A 10,175-nucleotide genomic window follows, 5' to 3' on the forward strand; every position below is an offset into this window, starting at 1 on the left:
TTAAGAGGGATCTGAAGGGGAAGTTTATTTTCCACGGAGTAAATGAAAGATAGTCACTGCGTTTCAGGGACAGTCAGACAGACATTTCAAAGCAGGTGTAGAGGGCTGGCACACACATGGAGGGCCGAAGGTCCGTTTCTGCCCCACATAACCCCCAACAGGGACTGGAATGGTTTGAATTCCCGCTGGGAGAGTGCGCAGGCGCTGTCCTGGGCGACCTGGAAACCATGGAAACAGGAGACGTGGCGATGACGTCGCGGGCTGGCGGCAGGCTGTGAGCCCGGTCCGGGAGCCGTTCTGATGGGAGAGCAAGAGCAGGAAAGACCGAGGCCTGAGCCGGAGCCGGAGCCGGAGCCCGACTTCGTCTACACGGAGCGAGACCTGTTGCGGAGCGGCATCCGCTGGGATGGAGCGCGGCCCGACTCCCGCTTCGACGAGGCGCTGCGCTTGGCCTGGGAGCGGAGGATGCGAGCCGGCTGCTTCCGTTACCGGCTGTGGGAGCCCGAGCTGCCGGTGCGGGAGCTGCCGGGGAGGTGCCGCCTGCTGGCGCAGCTCAACGTCCGGCGGGCCACCGAGCGCCGCAAGCCTCAGGAGATCCTCAGCGTGCGGCAGCCCTTCGACCCGCAGCGCTTCAACTTCAGCCGCGTCCCACGCCGGGAGCTCCTCTTCCGCCTGCGCCCGAGCCGGAGCCCCGAGGCGGGCGGCGATGCCGAGGCCCTGTTGATAATCAACGTCAGCCCCCTGGCCTACGGCCACGTCCTGCTGCTGCCCGAGCCCGAGCTGCCGCTGCCGCAGGCCCTGACTCGAGCCGCGGTGCTCCGGGCCCTCGAGCTGGTCTTCCTGAGCTCCGAGCCCGCCTTCCGGGTCGGCTTCAACAGCCTGGGCGCCTTCGCCTCCGTCAACCACCTGCACCTGCACGGCTTCTACCTGCCGCACCGGCTGCAGGTGGAGTCCGTGCCCACCGAGCCGCTGGGCGAGGCCGGCGTCGGGGCCCGGCTCCACCGGCTCTGCGGCCACTACACCCGGGGCCTGGCGCTCTACTCGGACGGCCGAGCCCGCGACCGCGCCGAGGTGGCCGACACGCTGCTGGCCGTCAGCGACCTGCTGCTGCGCCGCTCGCTCGCCCACAACCTGCTGGTGAGCCGCGGCTGCCCGCTGGGGCCGGGGCCGGGGCCCGAGAGCCGGGACGGCGTGCGGCTCATCGTGTGGCCGCGCACTCCCTGCTTCGGTGCCAAGGACGAGTCGGCCTTCAACGTGGCCGTCTGCGAGCTGGCCGGCTTCCTGCCCGTCAAGACGGCCCGGCACTTCGAGAGCCTGACCGAGGAGTCGGTGCTGCGGGCCATCGGCGAGGAGCAGCTGCCCGCCGAGCACTTCTCACGGCTGTGCGCCGAGATAGCGGCGCTGCCGCTGCCCTGAACCCACAGTGCACCCAGTGCGTCTGCTTCCCGTATTCCTGTCACCCCTCACCCCTCCCGGTACCCCCGGCCACGGCCCCTCTGCCTCCCAGCAAAAGGGGAACAGAACGAGGCCACTCGGCCCGTCTAATCCTGTCCTACGCCACGGTACGGCATGGGGCGGTTAGCGTGGCGTTATTACACTTCGGGACTTTGGAGTTCAGTCCTGGCGTCCTCTGTAAGGCGTTTATATGTCTTGTTCTATCCGTGTGCATGTGGGTTTCCTCTGCGGGCCCTGGTTTCTTCCCACAGTTCAAAGTCGTAGTTTAATTGGTCATTGTAAATTGTCCCGTGATTAGGCTAGGGTTAAATCGGTGGGTTGATGCACTGCTTGAAAGGCTAGAAGTGCCCAATCCATGCTGTATCTCTAAAGTCACCGATGAATCTATCCACTTTCCTATCACCACCCCCACATTCCTCAGGAAAAACTCTTCCCCTGCTAGTCTCACCTACCCCAGACAGTCAGAGTGGTGCTTGTGACTTGCAAGGTTGCTGGAGAAATTCAGCAGATCAGGTAGTATCTATGGAGGGAAATGGGTAGTCAATGTTTCAGGTCGAGACCCTTTGTCTGGACTCTCTTGTTCATTTCCTTCCACAGATGCTGACTGACCAACTGAGTTCCTCCTGCTCTTTGCTCCATATTTCCACTATCAGCCATCTCCTGTGTTTCCAGGGTGGTTGGCATGCCTGCTCTCCCGCTGCTGGAATAGAACGTAGAACAGTGCATGTTGTGCTGACGTTTTAACCCCCTGCACAATTAACTTAACCCTTCCCTCCCATGGTCCTCCATTTTGCTTTCATCCATGTGCCTACCTAACAGTTCCTTAAATTTCCCTAATATATTACCCCCACCCCCACCTCATCATTCCACACGCCTCCCACTTTATGCGTGTTTTAAAAAGAAAACTTTGACCTTTCCTCCTCTCACAAAAGGATGTGCTCTGGTATTGGCTACTGCTTCCTTGGGAGAAAAGCACTGGCTGCCCCTCTACCTCCTGTCCACTGCCGATCTTGGAATGAAGCTGCCTGGACCTGGGTCACTGCTGACAATCGGGAATTTCCCGATGAAAATATTTCACTGGCTGTAAATTGGAAATAATATCAACATCGGGACAGCTGAAGCTCAGTAGAGAGACAGGAAACATTACCTCCAGGGACAAACACACAGGCTGGACCATCCTGTGTGGAGATGTGTAAATAAGTTATTTATATCAATCAACCTTTGAGCTTGAACTCGGGGCCTTAACGTGGCTCTGGGTGCCTCAGTTTGAACTGCTCTAGGAACTAAGAGTTGGTGAGCTGATGCTGGAATTGACGGGAGCACCCTGAGGTTCCAGTCCAGCAGGTTACCTTTGGGCCTCTGTGGAGCAGGCTGGCTCAGTGTCGGACCAGAAACCTCCGGCCGCCTGCGTTTTCCGAGATCTCGTGAGTTTGACATTGCGTTGATGTTGAGGCTACCCACGGAAATACTTGAATGATATGGTAACATGGAAGCAACTCTGTTGGAGGAAATTCACCTCCTGTTGGCTGCTGCATGCCTTTGTTTGCAAATAGACAACCTAGAAATACTCAACGGGTCAGGCTGCTTCTGTGGTAAGAGAAACCGGCTGTGCTTCCGGTGGGAAGGCTTTTTTTTTGTTGCAAGGATGAAGTCTGAGCTGAGCATTTTTGGAATTTTCTGATTTTTGTTTTAGACTTTGGACACCTTCAGTTTTTTTACACCCAATTGTTCAAAGCTGGTATATCAGCTAGGGAACCAGGTACCTACAAATGAAGACTGTTTCTAACAATCTGTATGAGGACTGTGTTTGACAATTTAAGAGCTGCGGATGCTGGAAACCTGAAAGAAATATGGACAATGCTGCGGGTATTCAGCAAGTCAGGCAGCATCTGCAGAGAGTCACTTAGCGTTTCATGTCAATGACACCGCCAGATTAATACAATAATACATACAACAGAGCCCTTTGGCCCACAGTGTTTGTGCTGACCTCGATGCCAATTTAAACTCCACATATCATCTATCATTTACGTGTCTGTATGTGAATTCACGTGCCTTTTAAGTGTTTCTGTTTTAACCTCTTCCACCACCTCCCCTGACCTGACAGTGTACCTACCCTTCTCTGTGTAAAATAAATTTCCCTCATACATCTGTGTCAAACACTCCCCCTCACCGTAAAGCTATGCTCGTTAGTATTTACCATTCCTACTTTGGGAACAAGACCTTAAGACATGGGAGCAGAATTAGGCCATTCAAACACTCTTCCTCTCACCGTGAAGTTACCTTCTCTAGTACTTACTGTTCCTGCTTTGGGAATAAGACCGTAAGGCTTAGGAGCAGAATTAGGCCATTCAAACACTCTTCCTCTCACCGTGAAGTTACATTCTCTAGTACTTACTGTTCCTGCTTTGGGAATAAGACCATAAGGCTTAGGAGCAGAATTAGGCCATTCAATCCACTGAGTCGCTTTCATCATGGCCGTTTTATTTTTTCCCCTCAAAATCTCATTCTCCTTGTAACCTTTGATGTCTTCAGTACTTATAAACCTCTGCTTTAAATATACCCAATAACTTGACCTTCATGGATCTCCATCTGCAGAATCACCACCCCATTGCTAAAAAAATGTATCATCGTCTCTGTTCTAAAGGACATCCCTTTATTCTGATGCTGTGCCCTCTGGTCCTAGACTCCCCACTATTGTAAACATCCTGTCCGTGCTCATTCTATCCAAGCTTTTCGATATTGGATGGGTTTCAATGAGATTCTCTTTCCCTGGCCCCCACAGTGAGTACAGGCCTAGAGCCATCAAACGATTGTTGTATGTTAACCATTTTATTCCCAGTATTGTCTTCAAAAACCACCTCTGAACCCTCTCTAACACCATCACGTCCTTCCTTGGATTTGGGGCCCAAAACATCTCTCAATACTCCAAATATGGAGGTTCTGACTATCTACCCTATCTATGTTTCTCATTATTTTATCCACTTCTGTCAGTTCACCATAGCTTCTGGTGTTCCAGAGTAAACAAAGTTTGTCCAACCTTTGCAGCTAATACTCCCTAATCCAGCCGACACCTCTTCCAGAGCCTCCACGTCCTTCCTGTAATGTGCTGTACACAATATACTTGAATTTCTAAATGAACAGAACTTGACATCTTTCCTGCAGGTAGGTGACCAGAACTTAACATTTGAAAAGCTGAACTGTTATGCAATTCAGTAAATGACTGGTTTGTTTCTTGTGATGGTTGTCTGAAGCCAGGACCGTGGGGAACTTTGCATGATCTTCCTGCCTGGGGACAGTGGCTACCTCACATTCTCTACTGTTGCATGAGCCCTGACTTTCCCAGTACACGTTCCAGCCAATTCAGTACTTTGGAAGTATAGTCACTGGGGGCCATGCATTACAACTAAGTCCCATCAGTAATGTGTATTAAAGGAAATAAATATTGGCAGTATTTACATTCACAAGGGAAAGATGTGGCCTTGGTATACTGTAATGTCATTCCAAGATAAAAACTTACCGAGTCAACAAAACAAGTTCAAATTATATTTATTATCAAAAGTATATTAATCATTGTCACCATAAAACCCTGAGATTCATTTTCTTGCAGGTATTTGCAGTAGAATAAAGTACAATAGAATCAATGAAAACTACGCATAAGCAAAGACTGACAAATAACCACTGTGCAAAAGCAGAAAACAATGATAAATAAATAAAATTGAGAACATGAGTTGTAGTCATTGAAAGTGAGTTCTTGTGTTGTGGAATCCGTTCAGAATTGAGGTGAGTGAAGTTTTAAAGATTTTTATTTTTACTGAAATAGTTTTATATATCGAGACATGAGGTTTGGAGCCACACTGCCCAACAGTCCCCTAATCTAACACTACCCTGGTCATCAGGTAATTTCCAGTGATCAATTAACTGATATGTCTTTATGTGGGAGGAAACCCACAGGGTAGACGTACAAACTGCTTACAGGCAGCGGCAGGAATTGAACCTGGGTCACTTGTACTGAAAAGCATTGTGTTAACAACTACACTACCAAAGATTACCATCAGGGAGAAGGTATGAGAGAGTGAAGGCACACACTCTGTGTTTTAGGAACAACTAAATTTTTCCGTGGCCATGAACACGACGTCACTATTTCGCTCTCTTTTTGAATTAGTTTTCAAAAAATATATTTTTACTGTATGTATTTCACTGTACTGTCAAGCAAAACAGCAAGTGTCATGTCAGTGATAAAGCTAATTCTGAGGTTTACCAGGTGTTGCCTGAATTAAAGGGTAAGAGCTGTAATGAGAAGATGAACAAACCATATAGCAGGGTTCACAACCTGGGGTTCATGGACCCCTCGGTTAATTGTAGGGGTTCATGGCATAAAACAGTTTGGGAACCCCTGCCTCTGGGCACTGGGGCTGACAGACCTGCTAGAGATAATTCAAATAACGAGAGGTATAGATACGGTAGGCAGACAGAATCTTTTCCCCAGGGTACACATGTCAAAAACAAGTTAGGGAAGGGAAATTTAAAGGCGACGTGAGGGGCAAGGTTTTTTTGTGCAGGATGGATTACTGAGGTAGCGAGCAGCAGAAGCAGACAGTTTGGTGAAATTTAAGTCACAAGAATGTGAAGACTGGGGGAGTGTGGATGATGTATAGGAGGACACTGTATAAATTGGCACAGCCTCGTGGACCAAATGGCTGGCCTATTCTATGACAATTTTCACCGCTGGGGTGTATATATTTCGTCAACATGTTATGTAAAGGCTTAGATTTCTGCAGCGCCTTTCACGGTGAAATGAGGCCCCAACGCACTGTACATTTTAAATGTAATGCCATCTCCCGACAGCCGGTGGCGCTGTTTCTCTGTACCGTGTTCTCGTTAGAAAATCTACCTGGAACTTGTCAAGTCAATTTTTTTTGGTTCTCCACAACTGGGCCAAAATGCACCATATTTCGTAATGCCTAATGCCTTCCCACGGGGGCAGGATGAGGGTTGGCAGTTTAGGGAATAGCCGCACACGTTAAACCTCTTTGGTCCCTGCGTATTTAATATCAACTCATCAAAAAGGCTGGATCCGTCCTTGGATACCAGCCGGACTCTTCTGAGTTAGTGGTGGAGAGGAGGTCACTAAACAAACTTATCTGTTATGGACAATCTGGCACATCCTCTCCATGACCGACTGAATAAGCAGTGGAGCACCTTTCAAACAGGCTCATTCAGCTCTGCTGTCACAGGGATCGTTACAGAAAATCCTTCCTACCAAATGCAAGAACATACATCACAGTGCAATAGTCTCTGTTTTATTACTTCATACATTATAATTGCACATTGGTAAATTATAGTGTATATTATTATTCTGTAATGTATTATTAAGTCTGCACACTGTTAAATGTGTTTTTAAATGTTGCTGCTGTAATGAAGGAATTTCTCACTCGGGTCAATAAAGTGCTTATTATATTAAGGAAGAACGGGGACTTGGTGTACAAAGCCAGTCCAAGGATCCCTGAGGGTAGATGAAATATTTACCTTCATTAGCCTGGGATAGACTGCTACAGCAGGGAAGTTATAGTACAACTTTCTCAAACATCAGACCACAGTCGGAGCATTGTGTGCAGTTCTGGTCACCACACTATCGGAAGGATGTGGTTGCGCGGGACAGGGAACACTCGGGTCGAGTATGATGTTCTAAGGGGTCGTCTATTGCTGGGTCCTCTCGTGGCTGTCCAGCCCGGTCGGGACCGACAGAACCGGGATGCGAGGATGCATTCATTCCCTTAATGGAGAAGGGCTCTGCGTGGTCGCGGACAGACCAGGGTCAGGGACAGGGGCATGGAATGCAAGTTGACCGAGGACGGTTTCCTGTGTCAACATCTTCCGCCAGCTCCACCGTTGAATCGTTGAACCTCCCCTTTGACTCTGTCTCCGTGGGTGACCCCATCCCCCGGGTGACCTTATCTCCCCGAGTGACCCTGTCTCCCCGGGTGACCCTATCTCCCTGAGCGACCCTATCTCCTCCGGGTGACCCTATCTCCCTGAGTGACCCTATCTGCTCCGGGTGACTCCAGACCCCCGGGTGACCCTAACTCCCAGGGTGACTCTCTCTCCCCGGGTGACCCCATTCCCCCTGGTGACTCTATCTCCCCCGGGTGACTCTCTCTCCCCGGGTGACCCTATCTCCCTGGGTGACCCTATCTCCCTGGGTGACTCTCTCTCCCTGGGTGACCCTATCTCCCTGGTGACTCTCTCTCCCCGGGTGACTCTATCTCCCTGGGTGACCCTATCTCCCTGGGTGACTCTCTCTCTCCCTGGGTGACCCTATCTCCCTGGGTGACTCTCTCTCCCTGGGTGACTCTATCTCTCCCGGGTGACTCTCTCTCCCCGGGTGACCCTATCTCCCTGGGTGACTCTCTCTCCCCGGGTGACCCTATCTCCCTGGGTGACTCTCTCGCCCCGGGTGACCCTGTCTCCCTGAGTGACTCTATCTCCCCGGGTGAATCTGTCTCCCTGGGTGATTCTACCAGGAGCTAGGCGCCAGATCTCTGGAACTCACAAACCTCTTCACCAGACAAGGTGCCGATCCTCGGGTAGGGCCGGAATGTAGTGAGGAGGGGAACGTGTCCGCTGCCCGGAGGGAACAGAGAGCTGGGATTCCTTTTCCCTGGAGCACAGGAGGAACAATTATAAAAACAAGTGTAGATAGTGGAAATCTGAAACAAACATCAAACAGAATTCAGTGCGATATGGAAAGTTAATATTTTGGGTTGGCGAACCTTCCTCTCTGGGAGAATCTGATTGAAATGATAAAGAATTGTGAGGTACAGTATGTAGATCGAGAAAGTGGTCAGAACGTTTCTCCGTTGAGAGCTGCCTAAAATTAGAAAGTATATTAGGAGGTCGCTTCGTCGAGCCACCTCGCTCCATCCGCCACAAAAAGTGGGACTTCCCGGTGGCTACCCATTTTTTATTCTACTTCGCATTCTTATTCCCATTCCGACATGTCGGTCCATGGCGTCCTCTACTGTCACGATGAGGCCACACGCAGGTTGGAGGAGCAACATCTTATAATCTCCCAACATCCTGACGAAGGGTCTCGGCCTGAAACGTCGACTGCGCCTCTTCCTATAGATGCTGCTTGGCCTGCTGCGTTCACCAGCAACTTTGATATATCTTATAATCTGCCTGGGCAGACTCCAGCCTGAACTCCGATTTCTCAAACTTCCGGTAGTTGCTCCCCATCGCCCACCCTTCCCCCTTCCCCCTTCCCCATTCACCCTTCACCCTTCACCCTTCCCCCTTCCCCTTCACCCTTCCCCCTTCCCCCTTCCCCCTTCACCCTTCCCCCTTCACCCTTCCCCATTCACCCTTCCCCCTTCCCCCTTCCCCATTCACCCTTCACCCTTCCCCCTTCCCCTTCACCCTTCCCCCTTCCCCCTTCCCCCTTCCCCTTCACACTTCCCCTTCACCCTTCCCCATTCACCCTTCCCCCTTCCCCATTCACCCTTCACCCTTCCCCCTCACCCTTCCCCCTTCACCCTTCCCCCTTCCCCCTTCACCCTTCCCCATTCACCATTCCCCTTCCCCTTCACCCTTCCCCCTTCACCCTTCCCCCTTCCCCCTTCCCCATTCACCCCTCACCCTTCCCCCTTCACCATTCCCCTTCACCCTTCCCCTTCACCCTTCCCCCTTCCCCCTTCACCCTTCCCCATTCACCTTTCCCCTTCCCCTTCACCCTTCCCCCTTCACCCTTCCCCCTTCCCCATTCACCCCTCACCCTTCCCCCTTCACCATTCCCCTTCACCCTTCCCCTTCACCCTTCCCCCTTCACCCTTCCCCCTTCCCCCTTCACCCTTCCCCCTTCCCCTTCACCATTCCCCCTTCCCCCTTCACCATTCCCCAGTCCCCATTCCTGATTCCTGTTTCCCTCTCTCACCTCATCTCCTTACCCTGGTGCTCCTCCCCTTCCCTCTCTTCCATGGTCTTCTACCCTCTCCTCCTCCAGCCCTGTATCTCTTTCACCAAGCAACCTCCCAGCTGGTTACTTCACCCCTCCCCCTTTCCCGGTTTCACCGATCACCTACCGACTTGTACCCCACCCCACCCCATCTTCCTACTCCGACTTCTCCCCCTCTTTCCCAGTCCTGATGAAGGGCCTCGGCCTGAACTGTCGACTGTTTACTCGTTTCCATAGAAACTGCCTGGCCCGCTGAGCTCCTCCAGTATTTTGTGTGTATTTTGTATTGCTTCGGATTCCCAGCATCAGCAGACTATTCCGTGTTTGTGAAGTATATCGCAGGGTTCAGAGAGGAGCTGAGATGAAATTATTGCCTGCGGGGTAGTTTGTCACGCACGTCCTGAGAGGGCGGTGAGAAGTGTTGCAATAAGACCATAACACGTAAGAACTTAATTAGGCCATTCGGCCCATCGAGTCTGTTCGGCCATTCAATCATGGCTGATTTATTATCCGTCTCAGCCCCATTCTCCTGCCTTCTGCCCAGAATCTCTGACGCGCTTACTAATCAAGAGCCCATCGACCTCCGCTTTTCGTATCTGTACTCAGTGACATGGTCTCCACAGCCGTCTGTGGCAACGAATGAATTCTCCACCCTCTGGCTAAAGAAATCCCCCCGCATCTCTGTTCTAAAGGAACGCCCCTCTGTTCCGAAGCTGGGATCTTGGATTAGCGAGGCATATGTATCAAATATTGTCATTAATGCGTGTTT

General features: G+C 51.2%; 1 protein-coding gene across 1 annotated transcript; it reads left to right on the forward strand.

Annotated features, from left to right (window-relative positions):
* The first annotated feature begins 256 nt into the window (after positions 1-256).
* On the forward strand, positions 257-1,550 carry gdpgp1 (GDP-D-glucose phosphorylase 1). The gene has a single exon (XM_063070259.1). It carries the CDS (start codon positions 301-303, stop codon positions 1,414-1,416), a length of 1,116 nt encoding a protein of 371 aa, XP_062926329.1. The 5' UTR covers positions 257-300; the 3' UTR covers positions 1,417-1,550.
* The last annotated feature ends 8,625 nt before the right edge of the window (positions 1,551-10,175 follow it).

This window comes from Mobula hypostoma, chromosome 18, assembly GCF_963921235.1.
Source record: "Mobula hypostoma chromosome 18, sMobHyp1.1, whole genome shotgun sequence".
Classification (NCBI taxonomy): domain Eukaryota; kingdom Metazoa; phylum Chordata; class Chondrichthyes; order Myliobatiformes; family Myliobatidae; genus Mobula; species Mobula hypostoma.

Coding starts and splice junctions, on each gene's coding strand:
- gdpgp1 (XM_063070259.1), top strand. CDS start 301: ATGGGAGAGCAAGAGCAGGAAAGACCGAGGCCTGAGCCGGAGCCGGAG.